General features: G+C 39.4%; 3 protein-coding genes across 3 annotated transcripts in view; 2 read left to right on the forward strand and 1 right to left on the reverse strand.

Moving 5' to 3' along the window:
• The first annotated feature begins 397 nt into the window (after positions 1 to 397).
• Positions 398 to 4,997, forward strand: LOC146147859 (beta-1,3-galactosyltransferase 5-like). Its single transcript, XM_083387951.1, has 3 exons — positions 398 to 508; positions 580 to 1,353; positions 4,923 to 4,997. Exons 1-3 carry the CDS (start codon positions 398 to 400, stop codon positions 4,995 to 4,997), a joined length of 960 nt encoding a protein of 319 aa, XP_083244077.1.
• Positions 4,998 to 5,421: 424 nt separating this feature from the next.
• On the forward strand, positions 5,422 to 14,720 carry LOC146147860 (uncharacterized). Its single transcript, XM_083388324.1, has 9 exons — positions 5,422 to 5,933; positions 6,430 to 6,562; positions 7,714 to 7,820; positions 9,736 to 9,991; positions 10,467 to 10,668; positions 12,230 to 12,442; positions 12,919 to 13,073; positions 13,226 to 13,361; positions 14,595 to 14,720. Exons 1-8 carry the CDS (start codon positions 5,710 to 5,712, stop codon positions 13,322 to 13,324), a joined length of 1,389 nt encoding a protein of 462 aa, XP_083244450.1. The 5' UTR covers positions 5,422 to 5,709; the 3' UTR covers positions 13,325 to 13,361; positions 14,595 to 14,720.
• LOC146147861 (uncharacterized) overlaps positions 14,160 to 20,678 on the reverse strand; it is a 37,723-nt gene continuing 31,204 nt past the window's right edge. The window contains exons 19-26 of the mRNA XM_083388322.1: positions 20,191 to 20,382; positions 18,153 to 18,249; positions 17,602 to 17,785; positions 16,878 to 16,959; positions 16,160 to 16,316; positions 15,519 to 15,644; positions 14,882 to 14,974; positions 14,160 to 14,767 (exon numbers count right to left, since the gene is read on the reverse strand). Of these exons, the coding sequence (XP_083244448.1) occupies positions 14,654 to 14,767; positions 14,882 to 14,974; positions 15,519 to 15,644; positions 16,160 to 16,316; positions 16,878 to 16,959; positions 17,602 to 17,785; positions 18,153 to 18,249; positions 20,191 to 20,382 (1,045 nt within the window). The 3' untranslated portion in view covers positions 14,160 to 14,653. The remainder of the gene's footprint in view (positions 14,768 to 14,881; positions 14,975 to 15,518; positions 15,645 to 16,159; positions 16,317 to 16,877; positions 16,960 to 17,601; positions 17,786 to 18,152; positions 18,250 to 20,190; positions 20,383 to 20,678) is intronic.

Raw genomic sequence — 20,678 nt, forward strand, 5'->3', positions numbered from 1 at the left:
TAAAACATGCAAGAAAGGGCAACCAGGATAGACTAGAGCCTTCATAGAATTTTGAAAACACGTTTTGGCTAAAAAAACACTTATATTTTAAGGTATTGTTTTAATAATGCTTTTATTTTTATGGCTCATAGGTTTACTGACTACAGCTAACACACTTTTAAAATAATGTATGCAAAATATATTAATAAAACGTCTTATCCACCAACAAGACTTCTTCTTTCATAGAACTAAAAAACATGCAAACATGCTTTTATGTTTTTTTATATGTAAGGTCATGCAAAAAATGCATATTTCATTACTTTTATTTTAACATTCTGGAGTGCCCTATGAATAAAAAACTATAAAGTGTAATAATTGTAATAAAATGATTGTATTTTACCTACCTTTTAGAGCCCAAATGAAACATGAGTTCTACCAATTGCCAGAAATCTATTCAGCCAACCATTATCCTGCTATTGATATACCAGTGAACTACACTTTGGTGCCTTTCAATAGCATTCATAATAGGGTAAGAAGTCAGCATTGTACTGTACTATATTTTTTCTGTCTCTTAAACAATTTAATTTCACACCATTTTAGAAAAAACAATTTGTGATCTTTCTGGTTAAATCTGCCCCAGACCACTTCAAAAGACGGCAAGCAATTAGGAAGACATGGGGAAGTATTAAAAGTTTGGAAAGACAAGAACTTGCTGTTATCTTTCTACTTGGAAAAAGTACTCATTCAGTCACAGAAAGGCTGGTTAAATTGGAAAACCAATGTTTCGGAGATGTTTTGCAAACCAATATTGTGGATAGTTTTCACAATTTAACTAAAAAAACACTATCTTCATTCAAGTGGATTTTAAAAAACCATGGTGCCCAAGCTTTATATTATATCCTTGCAGATGATGATTGTGTCATCGATATAGTAAGCACCATAAATTACCTTAAGGTCAATGGAGAACCAAGGAAGGCCTTGATGTATTGTGGATTCATGTTTGAAAAGAATGCTGGTGTTATAAGAGGTTCAGGAAAACACAGCCTTAGCCCAATCCAATATTCAATGGAAGTTTTGCCGGCATTTTGTCGTGGAGTTATGGTAGTGCTCACAAGGAAAATGGTGACTGACTTATACTTGGTCTCCACAGTTACCAACTATGAAGCCTTTCCATTAGAGGATATAATGGTGTATGGCATACTCAGAGAAAAGCTAACCTACAGTAATAACAGCATCCGAAAAGTTATGGATCAAGGCCATTCCTTGGTTTTCTATCCTTGGGATGATAGAAGCACAGTTGTTGCTAAAATGTTAACCAAATGGAAGAGCTATGCTTCCAAACTTAAATGGCGATATTTTAAAAAACAGCCAATTGTGAGTGGAAGAAGTTGTTTTAATTTTGACTTGGCTTTTCGCATTTTAAATATTTAAAACATTGATATTTTATAGTACACACCTTGCTCCAACAGCAAAATTTTTATTTTTTTTTATTCTATTTAACTATTACAATTGCCAACTGTATTTATTTATTGTTTGTATTGCTTTATCGTTTTAACAGCCATATCTTTATATCTGACAAAATAAAATTTACAGATATCCTTTAAAATACTGTTTTTCTTACCATTCACCACTGTTGCTAATTGTTTTTTTTGTTTATATATTTAGCGTTAACTTTTAAAAATATGATTTGAAACTTACTGTTTGCTTATAATCTTTATTTGGTGGTCCTAGTAGAAAATTATAAAATACCATATGACGAGATGCAGTGGCGTATCCAGGGGGGGTTGGGGGGTTCGGACTCCCCCCTTTTCGTAAGTGACATTATCGTTTTGTTTTTTGTTCGTTTTTGTCGGGGTTTAACTCACCGTCCGAAGCTGCGTGTTTTTTTAATGTAATTTGATCACGCGTCTTAAGCTAATGCGAAACCAAAATCAAACGCAAACCGCCCTTTTTCGTCTAGTTTTCTCTTTCGCCTTTGGTTAATCGTTCGGGTTGGCTGATCGGCAAGTGTGTGTTCGACAATTAATAATATAAATTAAGCGGTTTCCGCTTTTTCTCGCGGAAAAACGGAAAACGTATTAAAAAATATTGGACATATATTTTTTAACATTTTTTATTTTCGGCAATTTAATAAAACCTTGCAAGAAATTCAAAAGAAATGCTGTTATAGCAAAAAAAATCGCGCTCGCTTCGCTCACCAGGTGTGCCCTCACTTAAAAAGGTTATCAAACACCGAACTAGATTAAATAACTATTAAAGTTATCGCGTTTCTTCGAAGTAGTTGTATATGTCGCGCTAATCGAACAACACCCAGGAAAAAATCTTCGTTTAGTATTGCAAGTGGCGAAAGACGTGCTTGTAATGTAGCGTAGTCCCGTACATGGATCTACCAAAATCAATCACACATATTTCACGATCTTGGTTTAGTTTTTCGCCTGAAGTTAACGATTGCACGCTAAGCGGTATCGCAGCTGGCGCCTGACAGGAGTGTCGATAACGCACGTGTTCGCTTTGCGTGTCTCTTTTGCTGTACGTTAATTGGCTGTTTCTGATTATTTTTTTCTTATTTATGACGTCATTACCATCGCTATTTTATGACGCTATTAACGTCAGACGAAAAAACGGTGAATTCCCTAAGTTGAAAATTCGGGACCCCCCTTTTTGAATTTCTGGATACGCCCCTAACCAGATGTGACAGTGTTGTAATGACTTAACTCAGCGTGGTCAAAAAAAGGCCAAAGTTGGCCCACGAGTTCAGCTTTTTCAGCTTTGGTTCAACCTTGCTTATCACTTCAATTTTTTTTTTTTTTTTTTTGGTGTTGAAATTATTTCATAACTACCGTAACTTAACAAAGATATACATTCCATAAAGTTAGTATATATGCAATAGACTATGTATAATTTTCCAGCAATAAGCCTAAGAATCGCAATTTCGACAATTGGCCCGCAAGATAAAATAGACCTTGTTTTTGGCCCACGATGAAAAGAAGTTGGACCACCCTGACTTAACTCACTGTTTAAGTGGGCGAGTTTCCCAATTTTAAAAGTTTATCGTTTTATTTTAAACTTGATTTGGACTTCAGTTATTTTACAAATGACTTGTTTACAACACTGCCATGTAATGCCCGCTAAGTATACCTAAATTGTGTCTTTTATCGTCGTGAAATTCTATACATGCTTCCACGTTTGTTTATTATTATTTCGCATTTGCTCCCAAGTGTTCATTTCTATGAGCGGTGATATAAATATAACCACTGTAACGATGAATGAATTTTCTCTGTAGCATATTACATCCACTACATATGCACCGAGATGAACTCGTACCTAATTAAATGCGATTTACGCCTGAATGAGCCAAGGGGATTTAAGGATTATGGTCTTTGGCAATTTATTTTCGTCGCCTGTAGTGCTTGCTTTACAACTGTGCCTGCGTGCAACTAAAATGGTTATAGTATTTCCGAAGGATTTAGCTGTTCGATCGTTTTATATCAACGCTTGTTATTGCACAACTTACTCAACTTGGGACAATGTTATGTTTACGCACAAGCAACTAACTAATTTATCGTTTAAAAGAGCAGAAATGGAGAGTATTCTAGTTTAGAATGTCCGATATCAGATCTTAGTTTCGGACTTATTTATCCAATTAGGAAGCCTTTTAGTTATGATCTAAAACAGTTTGATGTCAAAAATATTTTCCTCCATATATAATAAGCATAAGTACATAAAGGTAGTATGATCTCTTAACACGGTAGTATGATCTCCAATCACACTTTGGATCCAAACCATGATATTAATACCTAGATTGCGGGGAAACTTCCTTCATCCTAACAAATAAGTTGTTTTTTTACCATGCAGAACCCTGATGAGTATATTTAGTTCGCCTGACATGCTTGAGTACTGATATAGAGCCTCGAGAAAAAAGTTGACGATAGCAATAAAACAAACAGATTGCGTTTTAAACGAGCGGGACTGAAAAGCTTACCGGCAGCCCTCGGGCATATATAGCAACAGTAATATTGTTGCGATGCTACGACGCCGACATGTTCCGCGATTACTTGGCGTTGCTTTAGCAGGGCGAATCAAACAAGTGATGGACGATTGAAAGGTAAGGTAGTGTTGGCGACGAAGGCCAAATAATAGAACACAACACGCTAGAAACGAACTAGACTAGACGTTTCAAATTACTTTCAGTCTGCTGACGTGCAGCGTGAGAGATAAAAAAACAGACCCCTTTATTGGCAAGTAGGCCTAGGAGAGGAATTTGTTGGCGTAGTGTGAAATGTGGTTTGGTCAAGTAGGTGCAGCATAGGTGGAGCTCCAGCATTCTAATGAATCTGTACTTGGCTTGCAGAAATTCCCGATAAGGACAACCTTTTAGTCCTTCGAGAAAAATCAATTTTCGCTTCAGTGAAGCGCGAAAACAGCGCCTACAAGTTGTTGTAAGTACAGTTTACACGATCAAGTTTAACATCCAAAAAGTAACACTCTTGTTTGAGTGTTTCCTTAATATGCCTACTTTTGGTTACTATGAATAGTACAAAGTACAAACCAACAAAAGACTTTCTTAAGTCATGGAAATAATGGGTCAATCAAATTTACTGCTTATGACCAGCCAGCATATAACGAGTAGACAACCTGGCGACAATAGGTCAGCTGTTTTTTATGTCTAGCTTTAAAAACTTTAGGACGCTATTCAAGGCAATAATACTTGAACATTTAAATTGTAAAAGCCTCTGCAACCAGTGCAAAATTCGCCTGGCCAATTTAGATAGTAAAACCGATGGTGTAAGTTAAAAAGACAACCGATTTGTATTTTACGTATAATTTTTTTCCATATTTAACGAGGAACTGTTCCCATTCGCATATATGTAAACAAAAATGACAGATAGTCGTAGGACAACATCATGTCCAAAATAAGAAAACGCAGACTTTGCTATATGCAGATTTTGTTCCGACACAACAACACTCAGCAACTGCCGGGCCAATCGCGTATCAGTTTTCCGAAGCCGGAGGATTAGTGATATCTATTTTTTTTAAACGGTCGGATGTTTCTAGTTTGCCAGTTGTCACGTTAACATCCGCTAAGCGTAAGCCCTAAACAGTGTCACACATGGATTCGGGCGATCTTATCTGCCCAAGGCGGCTTTCGTGCGAACTGAGAAGCAAAAAAGCATCAGCAGGTCCCCGGCGCCGGCTTTTTGATGTCATACAAGATTCATAACGAGACGCCGACGATGATGGAGTGGCCTTTAAGAGAGCACAAACGAGCGTTCAGGCACTTGTGCGCCGTCCTGCTGTTGTCGGTTGTCGTGCCTGGCTGCTGTCGCCCCTGCACTAAGGTTAAAGCGCGGCATGTGTTGCGTTTTTTCCCGAAACGGCAAGTTTAAAAGGCCGAGGTCACTCCCTGGAGCTTGGAGAAGCGCTGTAACGTACGAAGCGAAGTTCAATTTGTTGTGCATCATGCTTTAGAGCAGCAGCAGTGACAGTATGCAACGCCCGTATCGATTAGGCGCATTTGCTTTGCGTTTGCAATCGCGACGTCCCGAGAGCGCGCCGCGCTTGCTAATCCCGACGTCACCCCATTACTCAAGGGCACGCATTGACGCAGTAGTAATTTTGTGGCGCAGCGCCCGTCTCGCTGTTGGCCAAAGTGCTGGATAGGGATAACTGTACTACGCGCATCATACTAACGCGTTGCTGTTCTACTGGTGATAGGTCGCTTCTGTAGGAATGCTGCAAAGCATGAATGAATCCGGAGACCTTTCCCCGCTGAACGCGGACCCGAAAACGTGCTGGGATGTGATTTTGCTCAACTCTGATAATCGCTGGCTGTCATCATACGTGGCCATTGGAGCTCTGGCCGTGGTTTCGTTCGTCAACCTGGTAAGCAGCGTTTGGTGCGCGGTCGTCATGCTGACCACACCGAAGCTGCAGAAACCGACTTGGCTTTTCAAGTAAGTGCTAGATAGTTTGCGAGCCAAGGGAGCACCGTTTATCGCCTGTATGTTAAACCGCGCCTACTACCGCTGAAACAAATTTCTGTTGAAACAATATGATGAAGTTTGTTATTAAATGTGTTTCTGCAACCTATTTTGTGGGGAGTCTGAATCACATTACCTGCCATGTGTTTATTACAAACTATGCCTTTATTAAGAATCGTTTTCGACCGACGAGTTTTAACTCGCCGTAACGAGCCTACAAGGTGTTTCATACACATTGTGCGGGTTGTTTTGGGTTGTTTGTCAACTTTTAATGTATGTTTGTAGGAAACCATGTGGTTGTAATTTAGGTATACGCTTTCTACGGCCAAGTTAAGGCCCTAATACTCCAGGACTCCGCGTCATTAGGGAAGGGCTATTTATACAACTGCTTAATGTCTGCCTGACAATAGTGGCAGTCTGTCTTGCAATATAAAAGCCGCATTTCACGAGCTGTCGTTTGTCTTTGCAGAGGATCCATGGCGATAAAGGACATTCTCCTGAATACGACCATGTTGTGTTACGGGGTGTTGACCGTGGTGCCTGGGACGGAACGAGTGCTGCCGTTAAAATTTTTCGCCAAAAACGGCAGTTTTATAGATCCGGTAAGTGGCACCTGATGTTGCTTTCTTTTGACTCCGAGCTCCACGAATCCTATATTCTGGTTAATGTCTATATTTAGAAAAATATTTTAACCGGGTCAGATTTATTTATTCAAAGGCTCTTAACATGATTTGTGGAAAATCTCTTTTATAAATTAAGCCAGGTAATGTCAACTTTAAAAAATTTTCCTAGTTAAATTTTAGACGGTATTGCGTCTTTGTACATGTCATTGTTTTGAGGCTGAGCTTTACACTGCGCAAAACCTACCCGGTTGTTTACTAAGTCCTGTATATATATATTGCGCTGCACTTGCCATGCACGATGTTTACAACACGAAACGGCATGCCAGATGACAAGATGGTCTCGTATTCCTTTTGTGGCTAAATTGTATAATGCAACAACTTGGTGTCCAGATAAGTCAGGTAAGTCGCAAACTTACTTTAGTTTAAAAAACGAGCGTGGGGCCATATTATTAGCCTGGCACGTCTTTCTGCTGCTTATTGACCCATCAAGGCCGTGGTCACAACAACATTGACAACGTGAGGGCACTGCTCATTAGTTGACATTGTCGCGCACCCGCCAGACACCGGGGTACGCAATTGTTAAGGGCCCAGAGCGCAGGCTCTCGGCTTGGTTGTCTCCCCAAGGAAATTAAAAACCGCACGCGACGAACAGAGACTACTGTGCCAAGGCGGTAAGATGACTTATCGACCGTTGGCCAATAAATAGCTCTTCCGATTGAACAGGCGGCTCTTCCGGCGCTACGCAGCTTTGCTACTGCTCGAACGCAATTTAATAACTTTGGCAGAATTGTTTTTTTTTGTGATAAAAATAGATCAATATAGTTATCCCAGTCCAAGTGAAACACAAATGTTTTTGTGGACGGTAATTGTCCATACTGTATAGGCCTACCTATTTTTCAATTGTAGACAATCTCTAAAACAAAGAGTAACAACATTTGGGCCTATACGTATATACATAGCACAGCTGTGTGTGCGTAACTGCTATTCTGTTACAAGCTTATTTTGTACCTCCTGGGACCCGCAATTAAACCGACCGATGCCAAACAATGTAGGCTTAACCCTAAACCATATAACTCCACATAAAATTACAAACGACCGCTGTTTCTAAGTTATTTTTATTTTTCTTGCAGGTCGAGTTTGCCTTTAACGTGGTTCATGTTACATGCATATCAGCATCTTTCATGCATTTGCTGTTGATTTGCCTCGACAGACATCAAGTCATTTCAAGGCCATTCAGGTAATAAAGGGACAATATTTGCATGTCAACCGTTTGCATTTGTCTCTGGATATCTTTTGAATCCGAAATGTCTATTTTCTTTAAAACACGATCTTTATATTCAAAGCTGGAACTTTGGCCAGTCCAATCGATACCTTTTCTCTTTTTAATTATATCCTAACAAAGTAATTACTCGTTACTTGATCGATATTTTTGTGTTTCAAGAACTGTTGAATTCCCAACTAAGAAATTATTTTAGTTTCAACTTGAAAGTATTTTAACTTCCTTACTTCTGAATCCTTCTAAAGAGTTTATCAACTATTATAGGCATAATGTTTAATTCTTCTTCTTCGAAATCTAATTAGATTTTGGACCTAGTATAAAGGTTACGGCTGTAGTCCATAATAGACATAGGTATTGTCACAGATGACGAAATTTATAGTATAAATGCAAAAAATACATGTGTATGATAGTATTTCAAAAAACAGAGAAACAATTTGTTTTTTTACGAAATTAGGATCTCACAACTTGTATATTCCATAGTGAAGTTTTTCCATGTTCAAAATTTTATGCAAAAAAGAATATTGATTAAATAAAACGTTGATTTTTTGATATTTTTTTTCGTTATTTAAATTTTTAAGTTATTTAAATTTTTAAATAATGAGATGCTGCTTGTTTTTTATACGTCACGAAACTTGAATAAACACGACTTTTGATGAACTATTTGCTACATTAAGTGACCTACAATGCAATAACTATTCTCAACATTTATTGACCCACATTTTTAGGTTTATTTCAACTTATATTGTATTCTACCAGAAACTTTATAAACCGGTTTTGAAAATGAAATTTAGTCGAACTAGAACTTTTACATGGTTTCGAACCGAAACCGGAACTGAACTGGATTCAAAAAATATCTTAAAAACAAAAATTATCCTAGATCTAGACAAAAAAACTCGATGTAACCCAAAACCTAGTGTATAGTCTGTTTTGTTTTCTAAATTAAAACATTCTAATAGTGGTCGTAAATCTTTACGAAACGTGTAAAACAGAACATGCGTCGTTAATACCGCATCTTGTGAGTCTATATTGTACGGCGGAATAGGCAATTCACTTTGTTGTTTTGTGCAAATTCTCGAGACAATTTTACTATCGCTTTGACGTAGGTACGCGACCAAACAACGGTAATTGTCAACAAAATGGTTGTAAGTGACTTGAAGCCTATGTGTTCAATTCCAGTTTGGTCGTAGCAATCACACCCCATTAGAAATTTATGATGTGAATGAATAATGCATATATGCCTACTCAAACGGGCAACATATCTAAGCGCCTCTCGACTGTTTAAATTTAGCCTGAATAATCCATATGCCAGGATCACTGTAAGAGCGTATGGAGTTACATATGTAGTGTGAAGTGCCTGCGTTAGTGGCAAATTTATTGGTAGAGTCCCAGGCATACGTATTAAAGAGAGACCTTCGTTGGCCAGTGTCATACGAAAATACGAAAATAGATTTATAAAAAAAACTTTAACAAAAGTTTTCACACTATTATAAATAACATGAAACGTAAAGGTTCAGAAACACTTTTGAACGTATACGAAACAAATCCATACAACTTTTCAAGTAAGTTCAAACATGAAAGCGTGATCCATTTTTATGAAATATCGCCAAACTCCAACGATATAATTGACAATAAGGGAAAAGAAGAAAAGAGACGTTAAATCTACTGACCCCTTCTAACTTTAGGTAAAGTTACAGGTTTCTCCTCATCTTTGCGTTTTCACCAGCACTCGCAAAATACGACATCTGTACATTGACAGGCGATCCCAGCGTTATAAAAGTCTCGCTGCACCTTTAGCACCATATATTAGTGGAGATGGCATGCCGTTCTAAACATTTTTATTAAGTTCACCCCTTGCCAATTGTCGTATGTTAAGGTACCACACGGGAGACCTGCTTCCAACCAAAGTGGCTCGGGTGCTGATCGCTTCGATTTGGACCTTTTCCTTCGTCATCGGCCTCAGTGTGTCTTCGGAATCCCTGGAGAGCGCCGAGCGCTCCGGTCGCCTGATAACCACCGGCACATTCTTCCCGATGTATGCGACACCTGACGTGCAAAAGTGGTTGATGGGTGGCGGCATGGCTCTGGTGTTCGGAGTCACCTGCGGACTAATTGCGGCCGCCTTGCACATTGTGAGTATAGCTGCTGATAAGCCTTTAGAACACTTTCGGCAGTTAACGCTTTTGGTGGTTTTACTTATCCCTATTATATTAAATCTCCTAACACGAGGAAAATCAAGAAGTCTCGTGGCACTTTTAGTACCGTTACACATATGAGTGGAGGTGGCTTTCCGTTCTAAACATCTTTATTAAGAACAGAATTCAGCCCCGAAGAGACCCCGGTTTTGCCGGCATTAGGTGGGACATTCTGTGTGTATATCAGATTTTCACCATTTATTTGGTAAAAATTTTGCACTGCGTTTTTCGTAAGCGGCCTTTATGGTATTGAACCAACAAAGAGCGTCAAAGTTGAAGTTAAATTCCTGGAATGAAGTTTCATAACGACTTCTCTCAAAAATGTTTCACCGTTGGTCCGACATCGACACCTTGAAATACCCACGTCATGAAATATTCAAAGCGCGATAATCTTCCGTTCGAACGTCTACAGGAGTACAAGCGGGCGAGGACGCGCAAAGCCGAACTGCTGAGTGGCAACGGGGCGCCGGAACCCCTACGGAGCAGGAACAACTCACTGTGCCACAATTCCAACAAGGGCAGGGCGCTGTACGCACGGGACTCCATCGACAATTCTGAATCAGACGCCAACGAGTTTCTTCTCCGCGGCGGCGCATTCGGCTTCTCCGGCCGAGGTTCGTATGCGCTTCGTGAGCTTTGTAAATCTTTCAAAAGCAGCCTGTTCAACTTACAAATTTGATAGCATAACTTCATATTATGCATTGCCATTACCAACCAGCAAAATATGTTGGTATGATACACAAGCACAATTTGAGGACGCTTTCTCTTTACACTTGTAAATGGTTTATATAAAAAATGGTTGGAAAACTCCTAGTCTAGAAGGCTTGTTGTTTTTCGCGATTGGTTTTGTGTTATCCTTTCTAGTTTAATGTGTCAACAAAATCAGCATGCTGCAGTGAGACTGATTGTGGCATTTTGCCGCGACTAATAGGAGAGTTACATTTTTAATTCTCCCACTACGATTTCCCACTTAGTCATCCAACTCCGATAAAATTATAAACAGCCCCTTTGTTGTTCTCTAGTTTAACAAGATTAGTTTGCGAAAGCTTCAAATAGCCTAGCAAGATTGAAAAGGGCATTTCTTAAAATCGCCTTTTAGTATAATCAGGTTGGAAGGGTCGATAATTTCGTATGTAGGAAGTCAATTTTGATCAAATAGTAAATGTTACTCCATAAACACAAAACGATCGTTTAGAAAATCTGCCTGACCCATGAAACTCAACAAATAAATAATAAAACTGGGTAAATATATTCAACTCTTTAAACGTTTTATAACATACCTTGCGATTGAAAAGATGCTAAAGCTTTTAGGACGGTAATTAACTACGGAAAAAATCTAAAGGGCTTTTAATTAAGACTTTAATCAATATTTTGCATTTCTTAGCGTTTTTACAGTTATTGAAGCATGTCTATAGGCCTACATGACCAGATTTTGTTAACTGAATAATTCTAGTTTAAAAATTTAATGAGTTGCGGGCTTTGCGGCTAATTCTAATTCTAACTTAATTTGTGAATTGCTTGTGTGCTCTAATCCTAGTTCTAATCTACTTCGGATTTTACCCAAAATGCTAATTTGTCAAACTGTATTTTTAGTCATTCAGACAAACCAAAGAGTCTTAATTATGACTCTTTGGTTGGAACGACTTGTATCTTGTAAAAACTGAAATGCTCAAATTTTATCTAATTAAAAAAAAAGCTTAAATAAATCTAGTCGTCCAAGTCTGTACGTGACATGTATATCCTGGTTATTATAAATCATGTTGAGCCTTTGAATTTACGCACACAGACTATTTGGACTAAATGGGCGTACATCAAAGCAAATGACTTCACTATAGAACTTGATTGACGAAAAATCGACGAATTACACTAAAACATAATTAATTTGTAGTTTTCGCAAACGACCTAAACATTATAGATTATGCCATAACTAAATTACCTTGCAACTCTTCGCCACAATAAGTGCCGTGAAAAAATTTTCAGGCCAAAATTTGGAACAATGTTAATAAATCTTCCTTACTCTTAGACCGTAATTTATTGTTTTCTGAAAAATTAACATTACAAGTCAGAGATTGCGACGTTGGATTGCCAACCTTGATTGAAATGCACAAATTATATTAGAAACCGACATCCTTAGTTTTAACCGAACCATTTTCAATCACAACTTCGTTAACACAGACTTCGCCGGTCTTCGGCCCATCTCCAAGCCGTGGGCAACATTGGCAGCAGACGACGAAGCGACGTTCTTCACACCGGTTCACTACAGACCCAGCTTGCTGCGTCGCATCCGTGACACGTGGTCGCTCTACTGCGCCGCCATGTGTTTCTGCGCCTTCGCCCTCACCACGGTGGCGCCCTTCATCGCCATATCTCTGTCGAACAACGCCGCCGGTAAGCACTGGGTAGTCATAGAGATACTCGGTAAAGTTGTTACCATGTTCGATGACGTGTTGTGCTTGTTCCACACTGATGTAGCTTTAGTTATTTTGCACAATTTGAAGTTAATTTTATGCCATGGTAAACACCTTGATTTCATATCAAGCACTAACTTTGACCGGAAAAAAGTTATAAGAATTGGTAGATTTCCTTGCTAATGATTTGTTTAAGGGTTAATTTTATTTTCGGGCATCTTACTATACCTATTTTAACACCACAAAATTTGGTAACGAATTATCACTTTTTAAATTGCGTTTAGTTAAAATAAACTTTTCCTAGGGATGTGCGGATTTTAGATCGCACCCGGGTAACTGAGGGAAATTGCAACTTTTATTTCAACAAACTTTCCCCAAAAGTAGACTACAGGTTATGCATCACTTGAAATAAATTCCGTCAGATCCTAAACTTTGCTAATTGAGAACATGTTTTAGGAACAAGCCTGCCGACTTTTGGTGGTTGTGTGGCGAACATGGTCGGTGAGCTGCTCTTTGTTGGCCAAGGAATATGCTACGTCACACTATACCTCATCACTGATGACGTATTTCGGCCGTTCTACACTGGCCCACTTCGACTCTGCAGTTGTCCAGTAAGAGGAAAATGTAAAAGGCATAGTTATTACAGTGACACGAAAACTTGCTTTAAGCAGCCACATTACATTTGCCGACATTTATCAGTTTTAAAAACGTCTTGCAACTGAACCACTGCATATCTTATGTTGACTTAAGTATGTCGTTGCAGACCAGAAAAGGAGATCGGACAGCGGTCGAAGGAAAGGTTGACGATTTTCGGCGGGGAAGTGAAAACATTTCTTCGGCTCCTGCTCAAGAAGTGAGCTGAGGTCCAATGCGATTACGCTGATCGCAGCTGTGTGAAGGTGTGTCAGGCTGCCAGTGTTGTAAACATGCCATTTTTAAATAAATTAAGTCTTAGTGAATCCATTTGTGAAATAACTTATATCCAAGTCAAGTCTTTTTGAATAAATAAGAAGTCAAGTTCCAGTCATGGTCTAGTTCAAAAGTTGCTCAAGTGTCTTACAAAAACGTTAAAAAAATCAACAAGTATCTAAAACGCAACACATAGGCCTAGCAAGCAAATCAATATGTCTAAAATGTGAGATAAATCAACCAATTTTATAAAAACCTTACTGAAAACCCAAATCAGTAAAGTCAAGTTATTACAACAATGCTAACTGCTTCTGTGGCTTTATAACCGTGTGAGTCGACTGAGTGCTATTCTTTGAGCCAGCATCGCTGTGCTGAAATACAAGAAGAAGCGAAGTTGTAGCATTGCCAGTTGAATAAGTTTGTTTGTCCACTCCCAATAGCCAGACAAAAGAATCAGTTTTAATAGGCTGACGAATCGTCCATGGTCGACGACGTTGTTGCTCTTGTGGGAATAAACAACTCCTAACTGTAAAACTTGGTTTGAAATAACGCGGTTGTGGATGTTTTACTTTGATAAACAGCAGTAACTTTTTTAATGTTGCCCTTCACAGTATCAAACATACTTCAAATATGCGCTACCAGCAAAAAGTCATATGGAGGAGAACGCTTATTATCTGAAAACTAAGAGAGTGTCATTTCATTTGTCAAAATTATTGAATCAATTTGGGCGGAATCGGAAATATCTAGGTAAAAACACTATTTTTGCTATATTTCACAAATAATTTTCAAAATTACAGATTGTTTATTGAGAAGCAGCAAACAACCACACGTCCAACACAGTCAATTAGCAGCACGAACAGTAAATACAGACTAAAAAAATGCAAACGAAAATAGATACAGTGAATCTATGGTGACCAACATAAAGCTATACAGGCTAAAGGAAAACTAAAAATAAAGTAAACTAAGAAACAGCACTCGCGATGGAAAATATCGCTACAAAAGATGGTCCTTAAAACAACTTTTTTTATTTAAAATACATTTTTAAAACCAGATATTGATTTATATTGTCTTACATTTTTACCGAATTCAAAAATATTACCGAACACAAAAATAAATGCAGAACATATAACATGCAGTTTGAAGATTGTACCGCTTAAAGAGGACGCACGTAAAATAACCACCGTATGGAACAAATACAGACAACCGCTGATATATTTTCGCAGGTGTTTGTATCACGCGAGATCCAATGTCCGTCGTCGTCCGCCCAAAACTGTGTCAAAGGTCAGCGCCAAGCGGGAAGCGGCGGTTTGCCGGGAGACCTGGACAAAGACAATTCGCCAGTCCGACGCTCCTTGGTTATAGCGTTCGAAGTGGCGTCTCTGAAAGCAGAGGGGATCTGCGCAGGAAAAAGCGTTTCAATTTTTCGTTCGGGAAACCGTCAATTTTCGTTGCCGTATCTCGCGCGCAGCATGCAATAAAGCTTTTTTCAAAATAAACAAGTTGTTCCGACCTGTTTTTCGAGCTGCGCTTTTGTTGTTTTTGCTGCTGCCAACGTATTGGCGCTTCCCAACGGGCTCGAGGTTTCGTTCGGTCGAATGGAACTCTGTGAGGCGAAATACATTTTTGCAGTTTACACCATCGAAGAAAAAACAGCCGCCCCCGTTTTTCACACTGCTTTTTTGTGCCGGGAATAAATGTAAAATCCGACCGCTTGTTTAGTGGTCATGAAAAATACGATCGAATAAGGACCGTTGTGCATAATCAATGGTCCAGAAAGCTGGCTTATACACCAAATGCCCTGGGAAAATATGCTAGTTATTTCGGCTTACAGCTGTGGAAGGTAAATCGATGTTACATGCAAATCGGAAATTGAAAGCACAAATAAATATACCACCTTTTTAATGGCAGATGCCACGACGATAATCATATGCAAATACAATTTATTAAATTAAAAAAAACATATCAGCGATATAAGCGAGTTACCATTATACCACCAAAGCCGAAATTGTAAATCAGTAGTAGCCGACTGAACTCGAAGTAAACATGTAACTTGTCGCAGGAATATAAAATATCCCTAGCAAAGCTCAAGCGCCTATATTTTAGCAACGCCTCTCGAAAAAGCATATTAAAAAAACCCCAGAACTTACATTCACGCCGACCGGCACCTGCTTGTCTCGCAAGTAGTGGAGGAGCTGCTCAGCGGCAACTCGCGTTTCACCAGTCGGTGTGTCCGAGGCGCTGTAGAGGCCCAGCATACGCGAAATCTCGCCCATCTGAAACAAGACGAGCGCTGAACGAAAAGTCGAAGATTTTACACTGTTTAACTTGAATTTTTTTGGATTTGCTTTTATTTAGTGTTGTCCACATACCGAAGACAGTCTCTTTATATCAGTTGTTCTTAAACTAGGGTCCATGAACACCTTGGGGATACGTGGACTAGTTTTAGGGGGTCAACGAACGTCTAATTGAAATATTTGTATATTGGAATGTAGTCAATTTTTCAAGAAAAATAGTTTAGGTAAAAATTAAAACTTTTTTGCACTGAATGTATTTATACTCAATTTTACTTTCACATTTTTTGGAACCGAAACAGCATATTTCTGATCTGACGTCTATTTGCAATGTGATGTCAATTTATGATGTCATTTCTAATTATGTCTTGCCAACGCTGGTCCACGCGAAACAAAAAAATAGGGGTCCGCGGTAATAAAAGTTTAAGAACCACTGCTGTAGAAACACTATGTTTCTAACACAAGAGCTGGAGTAGATACAATGTGATAATACGGACCTGAGCGGGGCTGAAAACAGTTGCAGCGACGGGTGGTGTCTGCACGATCGGTGGTGCTGTAGAGCCAGTGGTTGTCGGGTCTGTGGCGAAGCGAACGCTGTGTCTTGTTCGCTTGGACTGGTTCGCTGCCTTGCCAGCCTTTTGCTTCACGGGAGATCTGCACAGATGGAGAACATTTAACAAGCTTTTAACGTCAATGCCGCCTTGGATCAAACACTTACAAAACAGCGTGTTTGCCTAGATCAGACCTGGGCAACATATGGCCCGCGGTTTTAAGCAGCAATTTAATCCGGCCTGTGGCTTATTTTTCTTAAAATACATAAGCTAAGCGAAAACAAGGGCGAGTTTCTATATGTTTGGGTTGTATCGTAAACATCTTTCCAGAGACGGATCTAGTCATGACCCGCCAAACTCTATTTTGAGCCTGTTTTAAATACTAAAATGGAAATTGTTTAAAAATGGAAATTTGTCCCTCCACACAATTTTTAGGCACTGTGTCACTTACTCCAACGAAAGTTTAACAAACTTAGGCACTTAGCCATAACATTTATGTATTTTTTACGATTCGGTCGAATGTATTCCGTCTTTAAAATATGAACGAAATACCAGATGTTTTCTAAACTCTGAATCAACTCCTAACGTAATAACAAGTTCGTTAGCTTATTTGTCGTATTATAGTTAATGTGACGACGGTCACAACAAAGTACCAAACACGCACCTGCTGACAAGGGCAGGTGGTCTAGATGTCGGGACGGCTGGTACCTTGTCTTGCTTCACTGGCACCAGATCAGACGTGCCTGCTGGAAGCAACATATCAACACCTATTTTAAAACATCAACAACTATTTTAAAATATCAACCCCTATTTTAAAATATCAACATCTATTTTAAGTATTTGTTTTAGTGACAAAGCTCATTTCCAGCTACTAAGAAAATACAGAAAAGCGGCATTTTAGGTGGTTATTGTGCAGGCTAGGTGAATTCATGTGTTAGATTATATCAAACATTTAGGATATTGGGCTATTAAAGAACCTTCAGTTATCACCCCAAAACTTACTTCCTAAGTAGTGTAATACCTCAGAGGGTTGAAAGAAAGTGACCTTTATTAGTTAAGCCGCACACACACAGTATTTAATTTACGTAAATCTATAGAACCGCTTTGCCGCTTTCTTTTTTATATCGAACATCGCTATACGGTTTTCGTTTGAATCTGACAGTCACGTATTTGTTTAGAAAAGAGGAATCAGGTGGCACTGTATAAAGACAAATTGTATTATCAATACAACTTTACAGTGTCTTTGTACAGTGCAAGCGGTTTCTTTCTACAATGTCTATATACAGTGCCACCTGATTCTTCTATTTAGAATTCGACAAATACGGCCATATATAGAGATTGTTTAGAAAAGAGCTCGACCAAAGTCAATCATAAGCCTTAAACGTTACCATTCGCTTGCTGGTTGAGGAGCTGCATCAGAGCGAGGGAGGTTGGGACTCCGCTAGGATCTCCTCCAGCCATCCGACGGTTCTCCTTGTCCTCTCCCTCCTTCGCTCCGGGCTGATGCTGGGATCCGGCAAGCTGACTGGTCCTGGACATGTTCAGGGGATCTCCCGGTGGACGCTCCAGCAACTGAATCGAGATCGAAGAGCGTTAATTATCCGTAGGCTGGGTTTGGTTGTTACCATTTACAAACGCCAACTGGCAGTTATCAAATTTTGTACCACGGGCTTTCGCAGCAATTTCAATAAAAGTACAAAATTCAGATGATGATATGCGTTATTGCTGAAAGGTTTCAAAAAAACTTTATTCATCAGATTCAGTTTAAACAATTGTATTCAAAGTTGTAAAACTATTCCACCTTCAAATGACAACTACTTTGTTAAAAAAAGTCCCATGTTGTTTATCAGTTATGTTATGCAAATTATTCAAATTTTACAATCAAGCTAGGACAAAATAATTGTGCTCAGAAGCGAAAAGCTCTGGTGCGCACACGTACCATCGAGATGTAGTGCTGTAGCTGTTTGTCGCGGTTATCTCCCTGCCCTCCACTTTCGCCCTCCAGATCAGTGACGTCGTGACATGTCGCTGGGTGCCTAAAAAACAGAAAGGAGAGCGCAACTTTAAGAGCGCAACTAAGATTAGAGCTAAAGGCGCACCTAGAGGTAAAAAAGGCTAAGTAACACTGAAGATTGGTGGTGCTATAAAACACAAGGTTATTGATCTAGATTCTAGAATCTGTTACGCATCAGATGAGAGGTGTACCATACAAGTACAACGAAACACTTTTAGTTTCCCGTCGCGCGCAACACAAACAAGCAACGTTCTTTCAACCAAATATAAAGGAGACCTACTGTCCGTTGGGTCACAATCAGGCGGTTATGACGTTTTCGCGAGTGAATACATTGCCCAGCAATAAGGTGGACGCGAAAAGAGCGCATCAGGAGTGTTTTAGAAAATCGGCGTCACGGATTTCCTCAGATTTTCGCGACGCGGCTGCGTTTGTGCATTTTATTCGATTAAACTTAGCGGCGCGGAAGCGACAATAAGCACGAGGCACCGGGTTGGTCTTTGCGCCAGCGATCCACGCTGTATGAAATGCGAGCGAACGGCGCAATTACGGCTGGGCGTCATGATCGGGTGGCGTGCGCATAATGCGGCGAAACTAATAAAACATAGTGTACAGAAGTTCGTCACACTTCGTGACTGTCGGCTTTTCGAATCCCCAATCGATTGAAAAAAATGTTCCGCGTGCAATGCAACTAAGCCGGTAAAAGTACGGTAGGAGATCGTCATTCCTTTCTCGTTGTTTTTTTAATGCAACCGATTAGAAAACGTTCTATACGTCATACTATTAGCTGCGGTTTTTCGTCGTCATTTGTCTAATTGAATGCTGTCTGTGAACGGGAGCAACAATGCTATTTGGTAATTTTATTTACCAATCGATGTGTTGACGACATTCAAAGGAGTTAATTTAGTATACCTCGGTATTTTTGATCAACAATTAAACTAGAGCCTATAAGCACGACCCATAGGTCAATAAACGTGTGTTGCGCATCGTTTAAGATCGTGCAACATTTTCCGTCTTTCTAATTAATTGATGGCCACAAAACTTCCGACCATTTTTTTCTAGATTAAAAACAAATAAATTTAATCACAGGGTGCAAAACCACACAAGGGCAGTGGGACAAAAGCTGGCTAGGTTTAAAATGTCTAGCGTAACAGAGGTCGATAAGGTGTCACAAAAACAGGTTAAAAATGGAAGCAGGCCGTGGTGGACAATATGAGATGGGAAACGGGTTTCCTGCAATCTTCCTTCAACCCACATAATACACATTACTCAGACGACGAGTGGTTGTGTATGTACCGGTTGCATCGATGTTTAACAAATACAGCACTACAAGCACCGTGATACGACGTTTTGGTTGTAACAGAAGAGATAAAAAAAAATTTTGAGCTGTGGTAAACCACCGTCAAAATAAAGTTATATTTAACAGAACATAAATTGTGCGGCGCTTCGACACTAGTTGAGAAATAAAACTTTGTTTCGACAATCATTAGAATAGATGTTCCCGCGGATACAAAAATAAAGATCGAATCCCTTGAGGTAAAAAAATATACGTTGTCATCAATTTTACATTGGAAGTGCTTCCTAGCTGTGCACCGCAAAACTTTACAGGTGTGTCGTAAGATCAGAAATCAGAATATGTAGACATTGGGCTTGATTTTCTTTGGTTCAATAGTCACACCGCCAATCAACCTAAAAGGCTACACTACAGCTTGAACTCTATCACCATTGTTTACGTTTACATGACCAAGAACAACAGCACTAGACCGCAATATAGGTTTCTGCAGTGGCAAGTCTTTGGAAATCAACGTAAAAATCTAAACACATGGGCCACAGAGACGGAGTTGAGTTTTTCCCGATTTTGCAGTTATACTTGCAAGCGCCGCGCCCATAATGTTATAACTCGCAAGCGCCGCGCCCATAATAGACGTAAACCAATGCGCCTAAACAAAAGAACAACAAAACTCACTGTCCGTGATTTGCTCCGGCCACTGCCTCAATCGGAAAACTAGCTTCCTGTTCGGCGTTCAGCCTCCCTTCTCCAAGCTTTTGAGCGTCGCTTACTGCCGTTTTGCTGGGAACTGTGAACGCGGGCAGATTCGGGATGAACCTCTGTCGCTGCTGATGCTGGTGTCCCGACTGCTGGACGCTCGACACCGTGCTGAGGAAACAACTTGTTGAATTTTCAAACCAGTGATACTGAGAGTATTCGGGCTTCTAGACGTCTTTATTTAAAGCTTTTATCAATTTAGTTCGCGTAATGTATTTATACGAAAACGAAGATGTGATGGATAAGTTTTATCATTTGCTTTTTAAAAGTTAAATTATTTTTGTCCTAAAATAGTCTGAGGCGACGACCACAAGAAGGTGCGAATGACTTTCCCTACAGCAAATGGTCTGTTTACTTGCCAATAAATACTTTTAAAGCGAAACCTATAATTGTGTAATTGTAAAGTA

Source organism: Ascidiella aspersa, chromosome 4, assembly GCF_963924565.1.
Source record: "Ascidiella aspersa chromosome 4, kaAscAspe10.2, whole genome shotgun sequence".
NCBI lineage: Eukaryota > Metazoa > Chordata > Ascidiacea > Phlebobranchia > Ascidiidae > Ascidiella > Ascidiella aspersa.